This window comes from Rattus norvegicus, chromosome 2, assembly GCF_036323735.1.
Source record: "Rattus norvegicus strain BN/NHsdMcwi chromosome 2, GRCr8, whole genome shotgun sequence".
In the NCBI taxonomy this organism is placed as follows: domain Eukaryota; kingdom Metazoa; phylum Chordata; class Mammalia; order Rodentia; family Muridae; genus Rattus; species Rattus norvegicus.
The window spans coordinates 25,224,220-25,250,558 of record NC_086020.1 but is presented as its reverse complement, the minus strand read 5'-3'; the positions used below and the strand labels follow the sequence as shown (position 1 = coordinate 25,250,558).

Genomic DNA, 26,339 nt, shown 5'->3' with positions numbered 1-26,339 from the left:
AACTGCTTCTCTCCGTTCCCATAGCAGCGTCCTCATGTTCAGCCCTTCACTGTTGTTTGCCTGGCTTTGGGAAGCGGCTTTCTAACTGCTCCTCAGCCTGCTTCCGACCACCAGCCTTGTTTCTCATTCACGGGCACAGCTGCTATGTGGCCACAGTTCTGCTCTGGCCTCCCGCATGCTTCCCACCTTCCCATCTGCCCAGGGCATTCCCCTGGCCCTTCTTAGTTCTTCCTCTGGAACAGTGGTGTGCACCCCAGGGAGTCTCCTGTGAGCCCTGAACCTGAAAGGAAGACAGAGAGGGAGAAGGCGGGGGTGTGGTCATAATTCTATTTTCTTTTCAAAATGGACTCCTAAAACTAGATGCACCTCTGTGGGTCTCACTGTACCAGGGTCATAACACATCATATAACTTAATTTTTAAAGCAGGCTTTTGCTAACGCAGTGTACGTTCATTATCAACAAGGTTTGCAGTTTACCAGTTTAGCCCTGACAGCTCCTACCTTCTGTATTGGTCCTTCCGAGGACTCCGTAATTGTTTATTAGGTAATGGGGTGGTGTTTGAAAGGCAGAGCTAGACTCCTCAGTATGACAATACCTCAACCTCAGAAAGCAACTCTGTTTCTAGTCGAAGGGTACCTTTTAAAAAAGATTCATTCATTTATTTTACTTTGTATATTTGTGTGTGTGTGTGTGTGTGTGTGTGTGTGTGTGTGTGTGTGTGTGTGTATGTAACAGTGAGTACCTGGTGCCCTCAAAGAGAATGTCAGACCACCTTCAACTGAAGTTACACCTTATCGTGAGCCATGGTGGTGCTGGGAATCAAACCCGGGTCCTGAAAAAGAGGCAAATGCTCTTAACCACTCAGCTCTTTACTTTCCCCAAGAAGGCGATTTAAATATCCATCTTAACCGTATCATATGGCCAGTCTACTAGTATATAAATTTAGTTGGCTAATTTTGATCATCCACCCTTAATGAAACCTTTCCATGACAACCTTGTGTTGTCAAGCAATGACAACAAAGCTGACCAGCTCAGCCACGAGTCTGTCTGCTTTCCTCAGCACTCTCACATTTCAATGGCAAGGACACTTTCAGAAGTAACCAGTAAGTTCCATCCGTCATTAGTGATAGCTCTGTTGACATAACTATTCTGAGTGACACTCACATCACTCAGCTCGTCTCCATGTGCGAAGGAGCTCAGTGGCACCAACAGGTTGTTCTTTGGCCCACGGTTATAGTGAGTAATCAATCATTTACAGGACCCCATGTCCATTGTTCCTTGGTATCTGCAATGAAATGACTCAGGTACCTTCTTTTCCTTGGTTTAGGCCGCGTGGGTCAACCAATGGGTCACTAATGTGGGGGCATCTTGGGATAATATCTGCTGTAGTTAATTTCGCTTGTTAACTTGGCATAATCTGCAATCGCCTGGGAAAAGGTGATGTCAGTGAAGGATTGTCTGTGCTTATCTTGGTGAGTAGGAAGATGCAGCCACTATGGGTGAACCATTCCCTAGGTTTGGGTCTGAATGTTGTTAGAGAAAGAGAGCTGGGCAGAAGCCTATTGTCTCTCAGCTCTTGACTGCAGATGTGACTAGCTGCTTCAAGTTCCTGCCACTGTTTCCCCACACTGCTGGACAGTCCCCTGGAACTGTATGTCAAATAGTGTTCCCCCCGTATTGCTTTACCACAGTGACCGTGGAGAGAGCTAAGACACCTTTATCACAGCTCATCCTTTTGTCAGTGCTGGTCTATCAGGCTCCCCCAGCCTCACATTGACTCAGCTGATGGATGATTCTCATGGCCCTCATATGGCTTTATTACAATTTCTCAGAAGGTCTTTTAACTACTTCAGTAAAGAAAAACCCTCCAACTTACATGAATTGTTTTATTTTTAAGTCTTTGAAGTCATTCTTTGTCACTGGCATTTTAATCTGTATACAGAAGATAAAAATGGAATTCTTGTCACCTAGTGTGGACAGATTTGTGGTAAGCAATACTGCGTAACCCCTTACTGTCCCCGCCCACGTAGGCATCTGTAATTAGTAGTAACATGTTTTCTCATGTGCGTCCTCATTCGTTACCTCAGCACAACACTTCAAGTCACTGCTACCTGCTTCTTCTGCTGACAGCTCCAGGCGTGGCTCTTCTGTTCTTTTCCAGAAACACCCGGCTTTGTGGGTATTCCTTAAGGCCTGTCTGTAGGTATTTCCATTCCTTTCATACGCTATACCCCACTTCCTACCCACACACGCCCCAGCTTGGGTTTTAAAACAAGGTTTCTCTGTGCAGTCCTGGCTATCCTAGAACTTGCTTTGTAGACCAGGCTGGCCTGAAGCTCAAGAGATCCACCTGCCTCTGCCTGATCTACCCGCTGTTCTCTGTGTATTATTATTATTATTATTATTATTATTATTATTATCATTATCATTATTATTATTATTATATTTAATCTTTTTTACAGCCCCGTCATTATCCCCCTCTAGGTCTGCTGCCCTCTGACTGTTCCTCATCCCAAACCTCTTTTTCTGGTCTCCAAGAGGATGCCCCCACCCCACCCCTCCAGAGCTCCCCACTCCCTGGGACCTCAAGTCTCTTGAGGGTTAGGTGTGAGGGTTAGGGGCGTTCTCTCACTGAGGCCAGAGCAGGCCATCCTCTGCTGTGTGTGTCCGCTGGTGTGCTGCTGGTTGGTGGCCCAGTGTCTGAGAGGTCTCGGGGTTCCAGGTTAGTTGAGACTCTGCTGGTTTTCTTATGGGGTCACCCATTTCCTCTGCTTCTTTCAGCTTTTTCCTAATTCAACCACAGGGGTCCCCGGCTTCTTGATTAGGTGTAAGTATGTGCATCTGACTCTTTCAGCTGCTTGTCCAACCTCTCAGAGGGCAGCCATGCTAGGCTCCTGTCTGTAAGCACACCATAGCATCAGTAATAGTGTTGGGCCTTGGAGCCTCCCCTTGAGCTGGATCCCAATTTGGATCACTAGACCTGCTTTCCCTCAGAATCTTCTTCATTTTTGCCCCTGCAGTTCTTTTAGACAGGGACAATTCTGAGTGTTTGGCACTCAGAATTGAGTGGGATGGCAACCCCATCCCTCCACTTGATGCCCTGTCTTCCTGCTGGAGGTGGGCTCTACAACTTCCCTCTCCCCACTGTAGGGCATTTCATCTAAGATCCCTCCCTTTGAGTATTGAGAGTCTGTCACCTCCAAGGGCTCTGATACATTCTAGTGGATCCCCCCACCTTCTACCTCCCGAGGTTGCCATTCTTTCTACTGGCCCTCAGGGCTTCAGTCCTGTTGCCCCCTAATAACTGATCATGTTCCCCCTTCCCCCTCCCTGTCCCCTCCCTACTCAGTTCCCTTCCCCACTCTGCCCACCCACTCCACCCGCCATGATTGCTTTGGCCTTCGATGACACCAGGCTAAACCAAAAGCTGCTTGCCTTGTGGTTTTCAGGTTGAAACCAATGTAGTGTAATATTTCTAATCTCTAAAGGAATTTGTGGTCTTATGTCTATTCATTTTTTCCTGATAGAATTCATAAAGCTGATTTAGGTTTTTATTTGAGTCATTTGCTATTATCTTTATATAGTCAAAAAACTTTAATTTTGAGATAGTAGCTATCTGTGTGGGTGTCATATATATTCACAGATGGCATTAAAAAAAAAAAAAACTGTCCTCAACCATCTGTAGCATCAACCTCATCTAATCCAGTTGGTGTGTCTTTCATTTTTTGCAGGAACAATTTATTGAAGTAGAGCTTCATATTTATGTAGCATTTTGGGTAAATGTTAGAGTAAAACATTGATTTATTTTATCACAACAGTCCTATGGAAAGCAGCTTTCACACTTTGTTTCAGCTCATTTTGATTTATTTCATTTGTAGCCCTGGGAAGCAAATTGAATTGTAAAAAGCAACTGTTTATTGAGCATCCTGTGATACACTGTGGTCCTGAAGTTGTGGGGTATTTAGTGTAGTGCCACTGTACCTCGGAAAAGCATGGCTTTACTGGTGGGCTTGAAGATACGGAAAGTGTCAGCCTTCACCAGCTGTAAACCACAGCATCCTCCATGTTGCCTGGTGCCTACGAAGATCAAGAAAAATAATCAGATCACCTAAGACTGTGTGGGGTGCAGAGGTCCTTGTGCTCACCGATAAGTGCTAGGGAATCCAGGAATGCTAAACACGCAGGGCTGTATCCTTAAAGGAAGACGTATAACCTGTTTTCCACCCAGAAGGCTGGGAGTTGATGTGGTCACTGGCCTCTGTGCTATCTGAATGGCAAGGCCATGTCTGGCTCCCACAGACTTTTAAGTTTATCTCGGTCATCCCCTCCAGACCCGTATCTTGAGCATTTTTTTCTCAGTCAGTGTAAAGAGTCCACCTTTGTGGGAGATGTCACATGTACTTTACAAACAGGAGCAGGGATGGTTTGTAGCCTTGTGATCTTTGCACTATCCATATGATTGAGAGCACCCCAGATCTCTCCCCAGACCCTTAATATGTCACATGTAGTCAATCTGTAGAACATGTCTTTATGAAAGAGGACACGTGTACTTTACAAAGAGTTTTGATGTAGTCATGCCTTAAACTTTATTGTACACAAGAGTTGAGTTAATTATCACCAGGAATTTTTGTTTTCCAAATTGTGCTGTTCTTAAATATACCTAAAATAAACTGCCTGGTGTGAGGCTCTCAAAGCTTGAACCAACAATGCCTTGAATTGCAGTGAATTGGACTTGCCTCTGGCCTCACGTGGATCAACAGTCTGCTGGCCTTGAGAGTCACAGAGACCCCACCGGGGACAGACTCAGGGCTGCTTGGGAATCAGCACATGGGTGCTGGGAGGAGCACCCAGATCTCCTGCACGGTCAACAGCTGCTCTGGAACTGGACCATCTGTTTCCAGTCCCCACCTTGTTTATTTAATGTCTGATGCCTCTGCATCCACTAAAACATTTCATTCTTTTCTCCACTGGTTCATTCATCTAAATTGTGCTGAGGGCCTGTGTCTTCAGTGTCACCATGGTCTTTATATCTTGGCAATGTAGGCCTTTGATCTATAGGGAGCTGGTGGGCCACAGTTCACTGAGGGCACACTGGTCAGTCAGGTCTCCATTTTATGTTGGCACGGCCTTCACACGTCTTCCCAAGTGACTTAATCACACAGGGTATGTTACCATTGATAAGGTCCTGCAACCCTCATTTCCTGTGTCTTCTGGCATTATGGTCTCCACATTTTGTATTACTACTCCTCAACTTCGCTTAGGCTCTATCTCTGCCAACACATGCTTCATTCAACAGCGCTACCACCATCATACCCTCATCATCTCACTGCTCGAGGTCAGCCCATGAGTCATGCTGGCACAGCTGTTACAGCACGCACGTCCCGAGTCTCAGTGGCTTAACGACTTGAGAACTTCATTTGGTAGTAGGTGTGGAAGTGGAGGTTTTTCTCCTGTAGTCATGACCCCAGGCAGATGGAGTCATATGGCTTACAGCAGTGCTTTGGGCCAAGGCAGGGAGACTAGTGTGAAAGGTTGCACAGGAAGATCTTCATCAGCCAGGACAGCCAGGACGTAGAGTTGACATGCACCATTCCTGTCCTCATGTCACTGAGTAAAACTGGAGTACAGGATCATGTCAAATCCTTGTACAGAGGTCCTTGTACTCAGAGAGAAGCACTAAGAATACCAGGTATGTCACGAGGAGGCAGAGGTGTCTCCCCCCCAGTGGAGGAGGAGATGAAATCAAATACCTGCATCCACCCAGAAAGCTGAGTGGATTTTGTCAACACCTGGTAACCTTTGCTATCTGTAGAGGCAGATCTCATTGACTTTCTGTTAGAGATGCAGGCCTCACCTAAATTCCCCAGGTTGCTTATCCCAGACTTTTCCCTCCCTAGGCCATTACCCATCCTTAGGGGAGATGCCACATGTACTTTATGGCCTGCCCACCTCTATGCTATCAGTCAGAGATGGAACTAGATTCTAGGCCTTTTAGCTATAGAACCCACCCTTGTGGTCACGCGTACTTTGTGAAAGAGTTCATATATTCCTGGAATTGAATTGGTCAGACTGCTGCTGCCTGGAAATCTTTTCCCAAATCGTGCTGGTTTTAAGTACGCTGGCAATGAACAGTCTGGCATTACAGTCCCTGGCGTCTGATCTGGATGATGAAGTTGATCTGCACTGGGTTCTCATTCTTAACTCTCTGCAGGGTTTGCTTCTCTGTCTGACACCTGTGTGGACCCCCTCAGAGACGGGGAATACACTCTGTGTAGTCGCCTCACAGGCTGTTTTCTGTACTGTGTTAGTGTCTTCCTTTGTGTGGACCTGTGCGTAGCCAGATGACAGGAGGAGGCAGGGACGAATGGCCGCCTTGGCCTGTCTCAGTGACCGTGCCATAGTCCCAGGCATTAAAGTTGGCACTGCCTGTTCTCTGAGTTCCTAACGTCTGCCCTGCCCTTACTCCGTTCTCACAGGGACATAAATGCCCGACTTGATGCAATATCCGATGTTCTCCACTCAGAATCCAGTGTGTTTGAACAGATAGAAAACCTTCTACGGAAACTACCGGATGTCGAGAGAGGACTGTGTAGCATTTATCACAAGAAGGTAAGTGGTGAAATTTAAGCCTCCTGAGACACACAGTGTCCCCTTACGTAAGAACTCGAGGTCCTGAAGGAAAACCACGTGGTTCCCACTAGTGCTTACAAGTAGCACGAGAAAGCAGCTGTAGAAATTTTAATTGTACAGTTTAAGTTGTTTGCATGCCAGTATTTGCCGTCACAAAAGGTTTTCTCACTTCTTGAGACGACCGCAGCATATACAGAAGTACTTCTGTTGAAATGCAAGGTGCTGTGTTATATCATCCAAGTGCAGGCCATTGTCAAAACGAGAAACTCACTTTGATCTGCATCTTTGAAAAAGAGAAGCCTGAAGTTTTTAGTTTTTAGATGGTCTTTGTCCTAAACAAAGTGAAAATCCTTTCCCATCTTTTAGCCTGAGATGATATCCGTCCTTGACCCTAACATATATTTCTTGGATGCAGCAGGAGGATGGATCCTATGTTTGAATCCTATCTGTTAGTCTTTTTGTTGGCGGAATTGAGACCATTCATGTTGAGAGTTATCAGTGAGCAGTGTTGGCACCTGCTGTTGAGTTGTGGCAGTGGGGCACCCCACCTTTTGTGTTGTGTGGGACAGCCCACCCTTTTGTGTTGTGGGGGGCACCCCACCTTTTGTGTGGTGTGGGGCACCCCACCCTTTTGTGTTGTGTGGGGCAGCCTACCATTTCGATTTGCTGGTTTTATAGTATTCATTCCTTGTGTTTTCTTAGATGAGGCTAGCCTCTTCTCTTGAAGTTTACCTTCTAGTACCTTCTGTAGGCCTGGCTTATACATAGACAGTTCTTAAATTTGGTTCATCATGGAGTGCCTTTCCTCTCCATCTATTGTAATTGAAAGTTTTGGTTCATGTAGAAGTCTGGGCTGGTGTCTGTGGTATCTCGGGTTTTCAGATCACCTCTCCAGGCCCTTCTGCTTTAGAGGCTCCATTGAGAAGTCAGGTTTCCCTTGAATCTTTAATATTATCTCTTTGTTCTATATGTTTACTGTTTTGATTATTATGTGTCAAGAGGGCTCTATATTCTGGGGATATTTTCTTTTCTGATTTTGTTGAAAATATTTTTTGTGCCTTTGAGCTGGTTTCTTCTCCTTCCTCTTTTCCTATTATTTACAACCTTTTTTCTTTTTATTCATACTGCCCCAGATTTCCTGGATGTTTTGTGCCTGGATGGCTTTTAACTTAAAGTTTCTTTGACCAAGCAATCCATTCCTTGTACTTGTCTTCATGCCTGAGACCTTCTCTTCCGTCTCCTGTGCTCTATCGGTGAGGCTTCCTCGGAGGTTCCTGCAAGAGTGCCTTCCAGTGCAGTTCCAGTTGTCCCTCAGTTTGGGTTTTCATTAACGATTCTGTTTCCACTTTCAGGTCGTGAACTGGAGTTTCGTTTTCCATTCCATCCCACTGTTTGTGTTTTCACAGGTTTCTTCTGTGGATTTCCTCTTTTAGGACCTCTAACACATACAGGCTATTGTGCAGTCCTCCTCTTGTATGTCGATCGCATGGCCTTTCTCAGGGCCCACTGCAGTGGGGTTGCTGTGGCTCAGTACAACGTTGTCCTGACTCTTACTGTGTTTTCATCTGTCATCCACGCATCTGGGTTTGGGGTCATTGTAATCCTAGGTGTTGATTTCTGTTGTTGGGTGGGTGTTTTGCTCCTTAGTTTCTGCTGCTCTGTCTGGTTCCTAAGACTGTGTCAGCAGTGGGTTGTCTCGTGGGGAATGCTTTTGAGATCCTCTGAGGTCTGGGTATTGGGAGTGACACTTAGGAGTGAAGATGGGGTAGAAGGGGCACTGAGGGTGTCTGCTGGGCCTCTTTCATTCAAACCGTCACAGAGCACTAGTAACTTCCTAACATGGCAGAATTCGTGCTTAAATCCGCCGTCCCTGAGCGTGTTTTAGCTGCTGTGACTCTTGAATACTTCCATGTCTGGTCTCAAATGCCATTGGGATTTTTCTCTTGATTCACTCTTCCTAAGCAAACTTTATTTATATTTTACTTTTTGCTAAATGAAAATTTATTACATACTTAATTCATGGTAGAACAGGTTTTCTATGCCCAAATTTTAATGTGACTAATTTTCATTAGTGTTTACTTTTTAATCCTTTTCTTCCCTGGGAAATTTTTATCGGCACGATAAGTACTGCTTTTGAGGATGTCCGTGGTACCCAAGAGGACTTACACAATTGTTCCCTGTGCTTAGGTTAAGTTAGAAACAAAATACAATCTCCAGCCAGCTCATGTCCAGGCACCGTGCCTTCACTATTGAAAAAGATTCATTGACAGGTGTCAGAGGTCTTTCTTTCCTTCCTTTTTTCTTTCTTTTCTTTTCTTTTCTTATCTTTCTTTTCCTCAAGAAAAAATAAGATCAGAGCAGATTTTGTTTGAGCTGTTAATCAAAAGAGCAGGGTCAAAGTGTCCATGGCATGGAGGTCACATCACCTTGCCAAGCTGTGCTGATTCTTGGCGGCCTCGTTGCCTCTCTTTAAAGTTAACTTTGATGTTCGCCTCACTAAAGTTTTTGCATCTCTTAGATTTTCCCAACTCTAGAAGAAGTTACAATTGCACTATTTGAAAAGTGGTCTGTGTGCAGTGCTTTAATTTGGAATTTCTGATTGTGTTTTACTAAAAGAGCCTGTGACTCACTTGGAATCTGGTCCTTGGTCCCACTTCAGTTTGTCACTGGAGTGGGCTGGAGATTGGCTTCAAAAGTGAGGAGCTGAGAGGAATTGTTGACGAACCAGTGTTATAAAGCCCGTGTGCTTTAAGCCACATCTGTGGCAGCTGGGTCTCCATCACATAATCTGCACACCAGTTGTCACTTCAGTTGAGATTTGTTGTGTTTTTTTTTTTTTTTTCAAAGCAGTGGTTTCGGGGCTGGAGAGATGGCTCAGCAGTTAAGAGCACTGACTGTTCTTCCAGAGGTCCTGAGTTAAAATCCCAGCAACCACATAGTGGCTCACAACCATCTGTAATGGGATCTGATGCCCTCTTCTGGTGTGTCTGAAGACAGTGTACTTATATACATAAAATAAAATAAATTAAAAAAAAAAAAAGCTTAGCAAGTGCCTTAAAAAAAAGGGGGGGGGGTTGGGGATTTAGCTCAGTGGTAGAGCGCTTGCCTAGGAAGCGCAAGGCCCTGGGTTCGATCCCCAGCTCCGAAAAAAAGAACCAAAAAAAAAAAAAAAAAAAAAAAAAAAAAAAAAAAAGCAGTGGTTTCCCAGGCTTTGCTGTGGCCGGTTCTTTAGTTTTTACCTCTTGCTGCTTGTGCTGTTTGCACCAGTGGGGAGTAGCATCTGGGTACCTATTTGTGGGCTCACACATAGCAGGGGCAGCCTAGGCCTGTGGCTGTGGAATTCTCGTGGAGGTACAGTCAGGGTGATAATGATACAAGATCCCAAGGGGGCTTAATGTGGAAAGATAAATATGCCTTCTTATGTTAAAACTTCAAATTCAGATCTGAGAACATTAGGTCTCAGGCACCCATACTAGGTGTTAAATTTGGTAAATACATTTGAGGATAAGGATGCTCCACCAATGTTGAGCAAAGAGAGTTTGCGCAGTCTTGAGTGTGAATAGTTTCCTAGCCAGGTTGGACCGAGCTCAAGCCACTATTGCACGTGGGGACTTAGCCTCTGACACTTCCAGTGCTGGGTCTGTGCTGTGGCCTGTTGTTTGAAGCATAATTGCCTTAACCAAAGATCCACAATTTCATTAGCTTTTTTCTTTAGTTTATCTTCTTGTACCCACATGCTTCCAAGCTCTCACGCAACTGCAATTTTTAACTCGGTTATTTTTGTTCGTTTATTCTTACTTTTCTGCAAAAGAGACTGATAATGACTGAGGCAAGGGCTTCACAACTGACCTGCCCTTCGTATATCTCAGGAGAAGGAACGTAGTAATTCCCCTCCTGTGAAGAAGTTCATCCCGGAAGCCTCTTCCCGAGGGTTTATCTCCACGCTCTAAGAGCCTTATTGATAGCTGCTCATACCCATCTGCTCTTCTGAAGGCTGTGCTTCTACTGAGAGTAGAGAAAGGTGTCTGCTTCTCATCTTGGGTGACATGCTCGGTAATCAGCACAACTTTGACATTTGAGCAAGTGACACATGCTGCCTTGCAGTTTTAGTTAGTTTGTTTTACTGTTTTCAACCTTGGTGTCTGTGTGTGTGTGTTGGGGTGGGGGTGGGGGATCACAACTGTTAGGTTGGCCCAGAGACACCTGAGACAGCATTATGGACAACCCAGCTCTCAGGGGAAATGGGAGCTGGCTGTTCAGTACTTCTCAGAAGCCTGCTGCCCCCTTATCCAAGCAGAACAGTTTGACTGAAGCCTTCACCATCCTAAGAGCCAGAGCCTCCCCCTTGTAAATTACTTTCCTATAATAGATCCTTTTCCTTAACACTCCTCTGCCCTATGAAAACCATCCTAAAAATCCAGACTCCCCCTTTGACAGAGCTTTTCTCCCCTTTACCAGAGTGGCTCAAACAATTTGGTTCTCTTCTTAAGCCACACAACAGTCTGTGCCCTAAAGTCAGGTCTGGCCATCTGTCCAGTGAGCCAATTAAAAGAGCCAAATTAAAGTGGAGTGTGGAGAAAGGAATCTGCATTTCCCTGTGTGGACTCTTCTAGATGCTCCTGGATGTGCCCTGTGTTTTACCTATAATAAAAACCTTCCCTCGTTTGAACATTTGAATGTTCCACGAAATCAGAGTGGCTATTTTAGTGGTTCTTCACTGCACCCCAGTTTACAGGCCTGGACTCTATTTAGTTCACACTGACCTTGAACTTGCAGTGACCCTCCCACGCCAGCCTCCTGACTGTTGGCATCAGAGGTTTGAGCCACCATATCTAGCTCTCCTTTCACTATTAAGGTAATTTCTAAATATTCCTGTTTCTAGTGCTCTACTCAGGAGTTCTTCTTGATCGTCAAAAACCTGTGTCAACTCAAATCAGAGCTTCAAGCGTTAATGCCTGCTGTTAATTCCCACGTACAGTCAGACTTGCTCCGAGCACGCGTCTTAGAAGTGCCTGAGCTCCTCAGTCCAGTGGAGCCTTATTTAAAGGTTCTGAATGAACAAGCTGCCAAGTAAGTGAAGGGTTCCACTCCCTCCCACCAGTGACCATCCGCCAGTGCTCGAGTGTATTTGTAATCGGAAACATTTACAGTTGTTTAAACTCACGTAGTTGGCAATGGGACAGATGAAATACTTCCCCAGGGATCAGTTGATAAAAGGATAAAGTTTTCCTAAGTTTATTAACTCAGAAGCGGTGTCCAGTGGCCCTTGTCCTCGTTTGCTTGACACGCAGGGGTGACTGTTCCTGCATTTAGATGCTGCAGTTGCTCTTTTAAGGGGGTAGTTTTATGGTGTGCCCCACAGGCAGCTGGGTTACATTTGTTGTTATCTTCTGACTAGGCGAATGACATGATGGTTTTAGTTCTTGGTTTCACCATGTGAATTGTGAATACAAGAAAAATGATTTTGTCAGTCCTCAGATGTTAAGGACTGTTTCCATAAAGAGTCAGCGGCAGAGCTGGAATCAGAACCACATTTTCCTGACTTCCAGTCTGTTGGCAATTCATCACACTACGGAATCGACGACTGGTCTAATTAATATGCTTTAATATATGTATCTGCATTTTTCATATTTTAGAGCTGGCGATAAAACTGAATTATTCAAAGACCTCTCTGACTTCCCTTTAATAAAAAAGAGGAAAAATGAAATTCAAGAAGTCATTCACAGCATCCAAATGCATTTACAAGAATTGCGAAAAATATTAAAACTTCCTTCTTTACAATATGTGACTGTATCAGGACAAGAGGTAATGTCAAACACACTTTCACTTTATATCAGTTTTCCTGGAGTAGAAAAGCCATTTTATAATTTAAATAAGATCTGTGGCTAGGTCGTTATAAATGATGGTACAGAGAAACTACTGGACTAGACTGCTCTAAGGGCAGAAAGAAAGATTTATTGGTGTTGAAGCTGCCAAGGTCATTTCTCAGAGCAGAGAGAAGAAAATGGTAGAAGAGCAAGCAGATTTTATATGACAGTCAGTGGGGTGGGGGTCTGAGCTGATACAGACTGTTCGTGTTGACCCAGGGGTGTGTGCCCTGCTGCGTGGTTGACCTTTGGGGGAAGGTTAAGGGAGGTTCCCAGAGGAGTAAGTGTTGTTCCTGGTGAGCAGAAAATACCTTAGGAGACCCGACTTTCTAGTAAACAGTGCTTCATGGGAACCATAACTCGCCCGCCATGCTCTGCTTCTGCAACTGCAAGGCTTTCTGCTCCCCTCCCTGTTCAAACCGTGATAACCATGGTGACACAGTTATGCCCCATCTTTGCAGAAAGTTCATATCCTGTCGTATGTGTCAACAGCTACCATTCATGCCAATGGGAAGTGCCCACTTGTGGATTTTGCCCACGGTACCAACTTGACTATAATTAGACTTATAGTCCCAGAAGTGTGTGCCTCCAGCTAGATCTGTGCTACACAATAAAACTTCAAATTGATAAAGAACTTGTTCTGGTCTCCTTTGGGACCACAACATTTTAAATCTATGTCTTCATGTTTTCATTGCTTTGTATATTTTAGTGAAGATGTCAACTATATGGTTATTTGGAGTGAGAAATTAGAATGAATAATGGTGTGCTTATCGAAATGTTTAAGACTGTATATGTTTAACAGATTTAACCATTGACTTAAGTTGTCCCGTCTAACTTCTGGCTTAGTCAATCTCAAATCTAACTTTTGAGATTGTTACCTAGGCAGACACAAAGCCTGTTTCACTTAGAGCTTGCACAACAGGACAAAATATTTCCAAGTGTTTATGCAGACACTGACTAATTGCATCTCTTCCTGCTTCTAAACATTTGCTTATGACTTTGGCAGGCTGCCTGTAACCTAAATGCTGCTGCTGGTTCATTGATGAAATTCGAGGGTCGCGCTTGTTTTAATACAGTTCCTTACAATATGTAGTAGACGAGTGGCTCTCAGGTGTTGTGGTTGGAGAGCTCAGTGAATGCCATTTACAGCACTCACATGTCACATGATCATGGAGAGCTCCCGTGTTGTGAGAATACTGGGAGGAACATACATATGAAATACATACCGATTCATCACACCATTCTTTCCGGTGTTATCCATGAGGGAGGGAGGACAACTCCTGTTTAATGTGACTTTATACCCTCCTCTTCCGTCTCCATAGATTTCTGTATGTGGCCTTTGTAATACCTTCTTAAAGACTTGTTGACATAGACCAGATATGAGTCCTGTTACTAGGAATGGACAGATGAATGTGCCACACTAGCAAGCCAGTGTCCGGTAACATTCCTAGTCCTCTTCTCCTAGCTTTTTCATATCGTTAGCACACTAAGCCTTATTATATGTTGCCTCCTGACATACTGGTCTGCAATAAAGTCATGAAAGATGAATGTTATGTAACTTTATATAGCTTACTTCTGTGCTGGTCATTTTTATGACAGCAATGAACTATCTGTCTCTTAACCTTAACCAAATATGGATTTGGATATGGGTGATAATTAGATTTGATATAACATTGATAGTATTATTATTCTTAAAGGAAAAGGCATCAAAGACTAAGAATAATCTTTATGAAAACTTTGTTCATTCATGACATATAGCTTATCCAGATAAATGTTTTGTATTTGTTAGGTCCAAAGGGGAAAAAACCCTCAAGTACCCCCCAAAAGCAGGCCACTGGCTTGTCTATAGTGAAGGCCTCGCCTCAGCTCAGCTGGGTTATAGGACCTCTTCAGAGAGGTCAAAGTCCTCTTTCATCGTTCCACAGAAGCCTGTGGAGTGCATTTCTGTCTGCTGAGAAGAGCTGCTTCCCTTACAGACACGTGCCTACGCTGTAGCCCACACATGCTGTATCCTTGTAACAGGGGTTCTTCTCTGCTCCTGCTCTTCTCTCTGCCCTGGCAGTGTGCCCTCTCCTCTCCACCCCAGAAAGGTAGCCATAGCTGCTTTGTACCTGCCCAAAGGCCTCTGGTTGTTCATTCTCTCGTATCGATAATAAAAGCCTTTCACCCATGAGCCTGTCAGATTGGTGGTTTCTCTGTGTTTTGCTCTAGAGAGATGTGTCTGTCTCTCCTTTAAGTTTTCTAAATAAGAAACATTTAAAGTTATTAGGGGGGATAGGAAAGTTAGGGAGAGGGGAATGGGCCCACGTGATGCTGAGGAAAGGGATGCAGGCACTGAGAAGGTCAGGAGCTGCCTGGACACTGATGATGGAGTTGAATCTAGAGATTGCCGGGCACTGATGATGGAGTTGAATCTAGTGATTGCTGGGCACTGATGATGGAGTTGAATCTAGTGATTGGGAGGTGGAGGCAGGAGAGTCCAGGTCCGTGTTACCCTTGGCTGTTCAAAGAGTTTGATACCAGCCTGGATCATATCTATCTAAAATGAAAACAGACAAATGGTAGAAAGATTATCAGCAAACTTGGCAATGGTATTAGCCTAGACTGGCAATAACATACTTTGGTAACAATGTCTGATGTTTAACCAGGACAGAAGTCCGGAGAGTAACGTCAAAGCTCACTAGAATGACTCAGGGCAGAATTCTTGGGTTAGCTTCTGGGTGGCGGAGTCAGCAGAGAAGGGGACTGCTGTGAGAACTTGCAGAGCTTTCTAGAACATGCATTGTTTTTCCAGTGGTTTTTCCTTAGCAGTAAAACTCATAAACAAGGAGTCTGCATGCTCATTCATTTCCCAAAAGGGAGAGGGAATCACTGGAAAGAAGATTTCCTATCCTGCAGCACAGCCCAAGCCGTGCTGACGGGCATAGGCTAAGACCTAAGGACAGGCATGTGAGCACCACTGCTCTCCTGACTCTCACCATGCCTCCCTTCTGCACGCTGGGAAGGCATTGGCTTGATGGGGCAGTGGTAGCCCCTGCAGTGGACGTCTGAGCACTACACAGCGGCTCTCATGCTGCACCGTGTTTAATAGGCTTTCCAAAAGGATCACCTCCCTTCACCACCAACTCCCGTGGGCTAGGATCCTGTAGCCTTGGAATTTAATATCTGCCTTTGACTTAGGTACTCTTGGAATCATTTCATAAAATGCCAAAAGCCTTCACGGAGTGTTCTTAAACCCAAGAATTGTTTAGTATAATTAGTAATTTTATTTTTCATCAATAATATCTAAATTTTGGCTTGTTTTTACTTAATTTTTATAACTACAGGGGCATTTTTTGAACTGTTAATTCTTTTTTTTAAAGATACATTTTATTTTTAACAGTTTTATTTTTATTTTATGTGTGTTAATGCTTTGACTGCATGTATGTCGATGTGAGGTTGTCAGGTCCCTGGAACTGGAGTTACAGACAATTGTGAGCTGCCATGTGGGTGCTTGGGATTTAACTCAGGCGGTCTGGAAGAGCAGCCACTGTTCTTACCCACTGAGCCATCTTTCCAGCCATAGACTGTTTATTCTTAACTGTAGAATGAGTATGGCAGACTTGAAGCTGTATTAACCGACTTTTATACATGAAATATTAATAGTTTGAAAATCTTTGCTTGGTATGAATATTAAACATATTAACAAGTGTGTGTGTGTGTATGTGTGTGTGTTAGTATGAGTTAGTTTATGAGCAGACTGAGAGAACACATCTCTGACTCGTGCTACAAATGGAATGTGGTATAAGTTCACTTTTTTTACTTCTGATTCTTGTCTGAGAGGCTCTCTTATGGAGGGAGTGTGGTTGGATATATGAAGGTAATTCCTGTAAGGCTCAGGGAATAGTGCAGAAGAGTGAATGGAAAGAATACAAGAGCCTAAAAATGAGAAGGGTTGCAGTGCCATCTTCTGGGCTTCCCTTGTGGATGGAAGTGGAGCTCATAAGGCCCCAGCCCTCCTTACTGAATAATTGACAGCTTCTGGGGGAGGGACCAAGCAGCAAGCCCATATGCTCCAAAGGGCAGTTCCAACCATGTGACCAAACTGATGGTCTTGGTTAAAAACAAACACTGGTCACAAAACAAAAGATATAAATATGGAAAGGGGACCTATGAAGAGGATTGGGAGATGACACGGCTGAGAGATAGAAAGGGGTGTGGAGTAATCAGAATTACCAAATATATGTGTGAAATTGTCAAAGAGCAAATTTAATCAATTAAAAAGTGATGTTTGAAATGGTAGATTCCTATAAAGGAAAATGTATGTTCTCATAAGGGAAGAAATGTCTTCATTTGCAGAAGTCAAGGCTGCCTGTCTGACGATACTTATAGGCTTCTTATGTGAAAACTGTTCTGAAAGCTCTATTCTGTTCAGGCTGGTGGCCACACACCTCAAAATAGTGGAACAGAATAATGGAGCATTTTATAGTCTTATATATGTAGAGTTGGGAGATGATTCAGTGTGTAAGGACCCTTGCTCACAGGCTTGAGAACCTCAGTTCTAATCCCCAGCACCCATGGAAAGAGAGAAAGCATGACTGCCTTCACCTGCACCTTTAACGTCAGCCCTGAAGTAGAGTGATGGGAAGACGGGTAGGAAGTGATGGTAGGATTGCTGGGCACCCCGTCTAGCTGAGGCAGCCCCAGGTTCCGAGAGACACCTGACTCAGGGAAATAGGACAGAGAGAATGACAAGGCAGAACAGTGAACCAGTGTCCTCATCTGCCTCTGTGTGGCATATCACACACACACACACACACACACACACACACACACACACACACACACACACACACACACACACACACTTTAAACTTAATCCTACTGAGTAACAGAATTCTTTAGGTGCATGGATAGTAAAGAATGAAAGAAATTACTAGAAAGTACTGAAGCTCCCTCAGCAATAATACTGGATTTATTTTGAACATTTCTGACTAATAATGTTTACTACGTAGTGTTTTCCAAAGTGTCACAGGAGATTTGAAGAAGCCTGATAACACACTGTCATTGCATGTGCCCATTTACATAGCTCACTGCTCATTTGCATTTCTTTTAGTTTATGGTTGAAATAAAGAACTCAGCTGTGTCTTGCGTCCCGACTGACTGGGTGAAGGTTGGAAGGTAAGTGTAAGGCCTTTGACTTCTAGCCTGAATTACGGCGTGTTTATCTGTGCTGATTGACCCGTGCCAGCCACCTTCTTGCAGCAAGACTTGTTTTCCTCCTTTGATTTTCTGATGAACTTTGAATCAGGGGTGATTTTCTTTAAACTTTTGTCATTCACTTAAAAATATTTTGAAGAACATATTTGAGTACATTCCCCCTTTGTCAGTTGCCTTTGTCCCATGCCTGTGAGTACTGTCTGTCACAGGGAGGCATACCTTAAGGAACCGTCTTCAGCTGTAAGATGCCTGAAGTTGTTTGACTTTCGGATGAATGCTGTCCCTGACTTTTTTTTTTTTCACCTTTATTAACTTAAGTATTTCTTATTTACATTTCGAGTGTTATTCCCTTTCCCAGTTTCCATGCCAACATCCCCTTAACCCTTCCCCCTCCCCTTCTGTATGGGTGTTCCCCTCCTCCTCTTACCCCCATTGCCGCCCCCACCCCCCAGAATCCCGTTCACTGGGGGTTCAGTCTTAGCAGGACCCAGGGCTTCCCCTTCCACTGGTGCTCTTACTAGGATATTCATTGCTACCTATGAGGTCAGAGTCCAGGGTCAGTCCATGTATAGTCTTTGGGTAGTGGCTTAGTCCCTGGAAGCTCTGGTTGCTTGGCATTGTTGTACATATGGGGTCTCGAGCCCCTTCAAGCTCTTCCAGTCCTTTCTCTGATTCTTTCAACGGGGGTCCTATTCTCAGTTCAGTGGTTTGCTGCTGGCATTCGCCTCAGTATTTGCTGTATTCTGGCTGTGTCTCTCAGGAGCGATCTACATCCGGCTCCTGTCGGTCTGCACTTCTTTGCTTCATCCATCTTGTCTAATTGGGTGGCTGTATATGTATGGGCCACATGTGGGGCAGGCTCTGAATGGGTGTTCCTTCAGCCTCTGTTCTAAACTTTGCCTCCCTATCCCTTCCTATGGATATTCTTGTTCCCCTTTAAAAGAAGGAGTGAAGCATTCGCATTTTGGTCATCCTTCTTGAGTTTCATGTGTTCTGCGCATTTAGGGTAATTTGAGCATTTGGGCTAATATCCACTTATCAATGAGTGCATACCATGTGTGTTTTTCTGTGATTGGGTTACCTCACTCAGGATGATATTTTCCAGTTCCATCCATTTGCCTATGAATTTCATGAAGTCATTGTTTTTGATAGCTGAGTAGTATTCCATTGTGTAGATGTACCACATTTTCTGTATCCATTCCTCTGTTGAAGGGCATCTGGGTTCTTTCCAGCTTCTGACTATTATAAATAAGGCTGCTGTGAACATAGTGGAGCATGTGTCCTTGTTACATGTTGGAGCATCTTTTGGGTATATGCCCAGGAGAGGTATAGCTGGGTCCTCAGGTAGTGCAATGTCCAATTTTCTGAGGAACCTCCAGACTGATTTCCAGAATGGTTGTACCAGTCTGCAATCCCACCAACAATGAGGGAGTGTTCCTCTTCCTCCACATCCTTGCCAGCATTTCCTGTCACCTGAGTTTTTGATCTTAGCCATTCTCACTGGTGTGAGGTGAAATCTCAGGGTTGTTTTGATTTGCATTTCCCTTATGACTAAAGATGTTGAACATTTCTTTAGGTGTTTCTCAGCCATTCGGCATTCCTCAGCTGTGAATTCTTTGTTTAGCTCTGAACCCCATTTTTTAATAGGGTTATTTGTCTCCCTGCGGTCTAACTTCTTGAGTTCTTTGTATATTTTGGATATAAGGCCTCTATCTGTTGTAGGATTGGTAAAGATCTTTTCCCAATCTGTTGGTTGCCGTTTTGTCCTAACCACAGTGTCCTTTGCCTTACAGAAGCTTTGTAGTTTTATGAGATCCCATTTGTCGATTCTTGATCTTAGAGCATAAGCCATTGGTGTTTTGTTTAGCAAGTTTTCTCCAGTGCCCATGTGTTCAAGATTACCTGACTTTTTTTAAGAAGCTGAAATTTCATTTTCCTCTTCATTGAGCATTGTGTGTGTTCACTCTCAGTGTTTTCCTTGGCACGTAGTTATAGTGGTTCCTTCTTTTTGTAACTTACGTCTTGAGCTGATGAATATAGACGTTAACAGTGTTGGAGCATTTTGTCCTTGGTTAGCATCAGTTCCTTGGAGGGAATTCAGGAGAAGGGTGTGCTTTTGAGTAGTGTGCTGGCTGGAATCTCTGTCGCTGCTCCTCTTTCTGTGTATGTATGACTCGGGGTGAAAATGCATTTGCCCAAGATAATTAGGCAGACTTATGGCTAGTGGTGAAATGAAGGTATTCTTATGTAAAGGATCAAGGGAAATTACCGCATGGTGTTAATGGCGATTAGTTTATGTTAATTAAAAATGTAACTATTCTTCATTGCCATGGCAACAGATACTTTAACATACACATGGGTTTCTTGAACTCAAATACCTTGTTTTCCCCTTATGCCACTGAAGCTGTAGATGTGAGTAGTGTTGACTTGGGGGATGTTTGTTTCCTCAGAGCGTCCTTCCTTGTATTGACTTTTGTCCTATAGGACAGATAATAAATGAAAATGTGCTTTATAAAGAGACATTATTAATACCCATATTGGTCTGTGGAACAGTAACTCACTAAGCAACTGTAGAAGACAAATCTGTGGTAACTGTTTGCTTAGAACCCTAGATCATGTAATTGAAGAGCAACAGGTAAGGCAGAAGTTGATGCTGGCCTCTTCTGAACTTGCAGTTCTAACATCTAATGAACTGTAAGGCATTTTGGTGTGGGCTTGTTTCCATTTACTGTGTTGTTTGGCCGCCTTGGTACATGGGTAGGTTTGAGCATCATCAGTCTCGCTTTCAGTATCCAACAGCTAAGGTAAAGCTAACTGTGCAGTGTGGTGCAGCAGGTGATGGAGCTCTTCTAAGGCATATTTCCCATGGTTAGTGCCAGCAGGAGCAGCCTCCAGTCTTTGAACCCCATACCTAGGTGTCTGCTAAACACTCTGACTTCAGGTTCCTGTGCAGGGCAGGCACCCTTACAGTCCTCGCTATGCCGCAGTTCATACCGAGTCTGTTCCAACAAGTTACTGATGCTGGTCCAGGCCTTGGCTAGCACGTCCAGCTATAGACACTAGCTCCCATATGCTCTCTACCCCTTCTTGACGGAGAAAGTGGCTTATGCTCAAGCCCAGAGGAGCTTGTGGGAGATCTTCTCACTCAGGGCCACTGGGTCTGAAGAACAGTCTGTTTTACATTCTAGATTCATGCATTGGCCGTCTTTGTGATATATTATTTCCTTTTTGCACTGAATTATGCCAAGTAGAGGAGTATAAAATCTCAAGAGCTATTCGGCCTTCACCAGTGTGTCCGCCCTTCCTTGTCACCCATCTGTTGCTGCACTTGCTTCTGCTGTTTTTAAGCAACTGTTTTTCTTTAGCATAATGGAGAGGAAAAGGCTTTGCCCATGAAATAAGTTTCAACTCTGACTCTATCATACAGATATTATAATTTGAAGAACATTTTAAAAGCTTCCTGAACATACATTGTCTAAGAGTCAAAATCGGGACCTTAAGGAAAGAATGCTCTGTGTTTACAGCTGTTTATGTCCAAGGTCTGTCAGTGAATAGTAACTGCTTTAACGTTCTGAAACGATGGCCGCATTGATTCTTATAACCTTGATTTCCTTTTTGTCCCCTTCTTCCTCTCCTAGCACAAAAGCTGTGAGCCGCTTTCACTCTCCTTTTGTCGTGGAAAACTACAGACGTCTGAATCAACTCCGGGAGCAGCTAGTCCTTGACTGCAATGCTGAATGGCTTGACTTTCTAGAGTGAGTTTGCAGTGAACAGAAAGCTCTGAGTCTGTGCTCTGAGAAATAGACTGAAAATGTCCACACACCCTCCCCCTAAAAAATGTAGAGATTGCTTCTGTGACCTACCAGAAGATAGGGGGGCATTTATCTTCCTGGACTTGATTTTCAGTCCCCTGCCAACAAATTTACTCCCATTTTTACAAAACTACAGGAAAGTTTAAAAATATATTTGATGCATACATGTGCTGCACATACATACATGCAGACAAATAGTCATACATATAAAAATAAACCAATATTTTTGAAAAATGAATATATTTGAGTTTCCCCAGTGCCCCCGCCTCAATATTTGAAGGAAAGATCTAATTAGCGCTTACACGTGGCATTAGTCCTGCTTCTTTACTTTGTTTTAATTTAGAATAATGTGCCATGGTTTTCATTTTTGTGGTACAGGATTTCTTCGGAAGGGCTCGTAGCCTTGTCTCCCAGAATGGCTCACATGCTGGCTTGATTGACACCCACTTGTTCATACTCTGTCTTAGGCGCTGGTGTGCTGCTGTGTGTCTGCTCTTGGGAAGCAGGAGTGTTTGTAGTTTGCTGTTTCCTGCCTCGTAAACACTTCCAGCGAGCCCATTTCCTGACCCTCTGCTCTGAAGCTGGGAAGAGGTGTGCACCACTGACTTCCATGAAACCATGGGGTTTCCTGTGTAGCCACGTCTCCTTTCATGAGCCCCATGGCATGAGATGGCATTATTGCACACAATGTACAAGAGAATAAAGTGAGGTGCACAGGGAAGAAGTCAGTCCTCCACAGCAAGAGAGCGGGCGGCTGCACAGTTGGACTGGGCCATCATGTTCCCAAGCATGTGCTATAGGTCTGTGGGTGAGCCCACTGTCTGTGGGCAGAGAGCTGTTAGTCTCTCTGTCTAAAACCTTACAGGGTAAAGGTTCGGTGAGGGCAGCAGGGAGCCTCTTACAGTGAGAATTTGGGAGGCAGCAAGGAGATACCAGTCTCCTCTGGGTCAGAGAACTGAGTAAAAAGAATAGAGACCAAGCTTTTCCCCTTATTTATCTAACCTGAGCCCTTTCAGATGACTCAGTCTTACGTGTAGAAATACAAGTTTGTCTATTCGATTTTTTTCCCAGCTAACTTTTAATCTCCCTTTTTAGGGAACTCAAATCTTTTAGGTTTTCTTCTTTCCCATAGTGGAATTACTGATAGCATGCAAATTAAAGTAAACTTAGACATTTCCACCCTTGAGGGCTGCATTCTGAAGGGTCTGAGAACTCGTGTTTTTGAGTGTGGACTCAGGACAATAGGTAGTTCTGGATGGGGGGGGGGTGGTTTTAATCCCTCCACTTTGCAAACATCACTTCAGAGGTTTTTACGATGTGTGTGCTTATACATTTATTTCTTACTTTATACGTGGGAAAGAGAAACAGTTCAGTAGTTAAAAGCAGAAAAGAAAATAAAGAGAAAATGTATGCATCAGGCATATGATCCCAGTAGCTGGGCAGCTAAGCCCACATAGTGAGGCCCTGTTCTAAATTAAAGAAGAAATAAAAGATAAACTAAGGAGCATTATTGAGGTTTCAGATTTAAACGTCGGTTGGAGTGTATGTAGAGCATTTGTCATTAGAGCTCCACTCAGCACAGCACTGTCTTACACACGCCTTACTGAGGTACCAGATTGTATGAATACCATGTTATGAAGAGATGGTTACCCTCAGGGAGCCTGACATCAGAGGGTTCAATCCCAGCCACCTCAGCATAGCTATTTCTTACTGAGGTTGTCTTGTGCACTAGTCATAGAATCAAGGCCGTGATCACTACTGGGAGTGACATCTTTTCTCAAAATGTGTCTCTTGTGTCTTAGAATATGGACTGTGGGCTTTTCTCACTTCTAAATTCTTTAAAAATCGGATCATATTCTCTCGCATATAATAGTTGATGAGAATATATGAAAGATGCATTTTCAAATAAGATAGACTGTTTTCCATTCTTACTAACCACCAGAATTGTTGAGTGCCATTTGGTAGTAAGCGTCTGGTCAACATAACAGCTTTAGAACCCAGGTGTCCTCATTTGCTTCTGTGGGCCCAGAATCAAAGTCACCATGCTGGGACATGAGCGTGGGCTGTCTACAGCAGAGTGCTGAGGTCGCATCTTTCTGTGGCAGAGCCCGTCTCCCACATGCCGTTCGTTCATTTGTTTGGCTGTAGATACACTGTCTTGTTGAGATGGACCTTCATGTGGCCCCAGCTGGCCTCAGTCTTAGCCTGTTACTAAAGCTGATCTTCAAACTTCTGACCCTCTGCCTTACCTTCCAAGTAGTGGAATCCTAGGAGAGAACCACTTACCAATGCCTGGCTCCACTTGTTACCTGAATTGCCCAGGTTTGCCTTGTTGTTCTTGGAAGTATGAGTGGTCTCTGAAATTTGCTGAGGTGTACAACAATATGCACAGAAACTAAACAGGGTATGTGTGACATTTGTGATATTTACAGTTTAATAATGGTTCTCCTTATTGACGTCTTATGTCATTGACATAAGAAGGAACATAGTTGCCTATATCTAAATAGTCTCATTATTACTTTGATTGTTTTTTTTTTTAACTGAAATGGTACCCACTGAAAATTATATCACTCATCTCTTTTCTGACCATTAGAAGATCATCAGAAGCAGGTAGTTACCATTGGCTGTTGGGTAGGGTCATGGTGGTCTTCATTGGACCTGAAGAGAAGGGAGTGGGAGAAGGTCTAAAACAACACCTTGTGCGAAGTGTATTGGCACTTAAGTGCAGAGAAGCAGGGACTAAAACATTCAATAGATAAACTGTTCTGACAAGAGAAGAGAGCCAGGATTAGAGTACAAGGTGGGTCATTAATTCTGTTAAAGACAGACAGTCTAAAGTGTGAGTGAAAAGTCAGATAGATAAAGGGTTGAGGTCAGACTAGGAATGATCCAGTATGGTCACTGCAGGCTTCTGTAGAATGGGGCCTCACAGTGTCCAGGTTGTTTAAAAGTACAAGACATTTTTCAGGTAACATCTGAGGAAGTCCAGCTGATATAGGGGCATAAGCATTGTGTATCTGGGATTTGCACAAACTCTTAGACTATTGGTAAAATTCCTGTTACCTATTTTAATAAACTTTAATTCAAGGTAAATAGGCTAATTAATTAACATGTCCTGTCTACTCAGATAAATATACATAAATACATGTATAAAGTACACTGTGAATGCAATTCTTAATTCACAAATGATAAATAAAAGGTACATGAAAATGTCGCTAATAGAATACTTTTAATAATAAAACATCAGAAAATGGGGTTCTTTTAAAAGCAAGATAAAAGCAGGAAAACTGGTCATTATTGTAATTTAATCCAGGCCCTTTATAAGCTGAGAAATGGTGTAAAACTTTTTTAAGTTGCAAGTAGACTGAAATTCAACACTTCTGAAATCCACATTATAGATTAATATTTTTTTTAAAGAAAGGTATTCAGTTTGTGAAAGGCATATCTGAATTACAGCTTGTTTTTATGAATAAGACAAGCAACTTGTGTGTGTTTCTGTGTACAGAAACGAGTGACAGTGCTAAGTGAAGCTTGCAGAATCGCATCCTGAGGCGCGGCCACAGTTTAGAATTGGAGGTGGAGGTCCGGGAGTGATCATTGCTTAGTGTGTGATAGATAGGCCGTGGGGTGAACCCAAGTGCTGACAACAAGAGAAAACACAGCAGACAGGGGATGCTGTGAGGACTGTGTGGCTGGTCACAGGGGCCCTCCTGTGTGCAGTGAGGAGAGTTTCCTTCAGCCTTTCTCTTGCACCCTCTGTGGACTTAGGTGTCACCCCCTTTCTTCATTCTCCTGCTCCAAAGAATCTGAGTTATGTCTGCCTATGTTTGAATGTTGTTCATTTAGCAGAGCCTCCTTCTCTCTCAGATGAGAACTCACTCTCAAGTCTAAGCTCAGTTATCTCTTTACTTAAAGGATATTTCATTCTGAACATTTAAAATTGTCTTGGGCTCTTTTGTGCCTTGGATGCCTACGAGCTGAGTGTGACCTTGAACTTGTGCTTCCTCAGGTCATCTTCTGAGTGCTGGGATTATAGGCATATGCATCCTGCCTGGCCAACTACATTCATTTTCAATACCCACAATTTATCATTAAATTTAGATGTCCATAGTTTGTAAGTATTATACATATTGGAATATTATGTATATATTGGAATAAAATACTGTGATATGAGATAATACAATAATTCAGGTAAAAACAAGTTTAAAAAACCCAACTCTATAAACATTTCCCTTCATTTTTTGAATGAATCTTTTAATGACAGTCCCGATGTTTTCCACCACAGGTGTTAAGTGAACTGAAGTTCTCATTTCTGCCATGTCTATAACAACTCTTAATTGCAGTGTCTGTTCAGTGTTGGCAGTGTGAACCAGATACTAGGGCTAAGTCAGTCAGACAGACAGGATTCTGCCAGTTCTGTGCGAGAGGTACCAATATAATTACTCCAAGGTTTGGTGTTGCTATTAGGAGGAGTGCCTGGGGAAGCTGACTCCCTGAGTAGTTCTTGAAGCTGTGGAAGGAAGCAGAGTGAAACTGATTTCTACCCTGAAATTTCTGTCCTGAAGCAAAATGTCAGTCAGATGAAACGTGTTCATCTGTGACCTTTTACATATGTGTATGTATATTACACACACACACACACACACACACACACACACACACACACACACCCCACACACACACACAGACATCATCATGCAGAAGCTGTTTTAGGTTTATACAACTGTCAAACCGAAGATTCAGTAACCCATTTTATCATAAAAGATAGGTCAATCCGCTGTCCTTCTCCGTTAGCCGTTAGCTATCTCTTTGTGCTTTGTGTTTATGTTAC

The 26,339-nt window shown here is 43.5% G+C and overlaps 1 protein-coding gene across 11 annotated transcripts in view; it reads left to right on the top strand.

Moving 5' to 3' along the window:
• The window catches only part of Msh3 (mutS homolog 3), a 141,458-nt gene that overhangs the window by 70,299 nt on the left and 44,820 nt on the right, over positions 1-26,339 (top strand). For 10 of the 11 annotated variants that reach the window (NM_001191957.1, XM_063282328.1, XM_063282327.1 and 7 more), the window contains 5 exons: positions 6,477-6,609; positions 11,513-11,700; positions 12,267-12,435; positions 17,593-17,657; positions 21,335-21,451. In NM_001191957.1, coding sequence (NP_001178886.1) covers positions 6,477-6,609; positions 11,513-11,700; positions 12,267-12,435; positions 17,593-17,657; positions 21,335-21,451 — 672 coding nt within the window. Of the gene's footprint in view, positions 1-6,476; positions 6,610-11,512; positions 11,701-12,266; positions 12,436-17,592; positions 17,658-21,334; positions 21,452-21,975; positions 26,329-26,339 lie in introns of those variants that run through there. The other variant, XM_063282331.1, reaches the window with a different exon arrangement.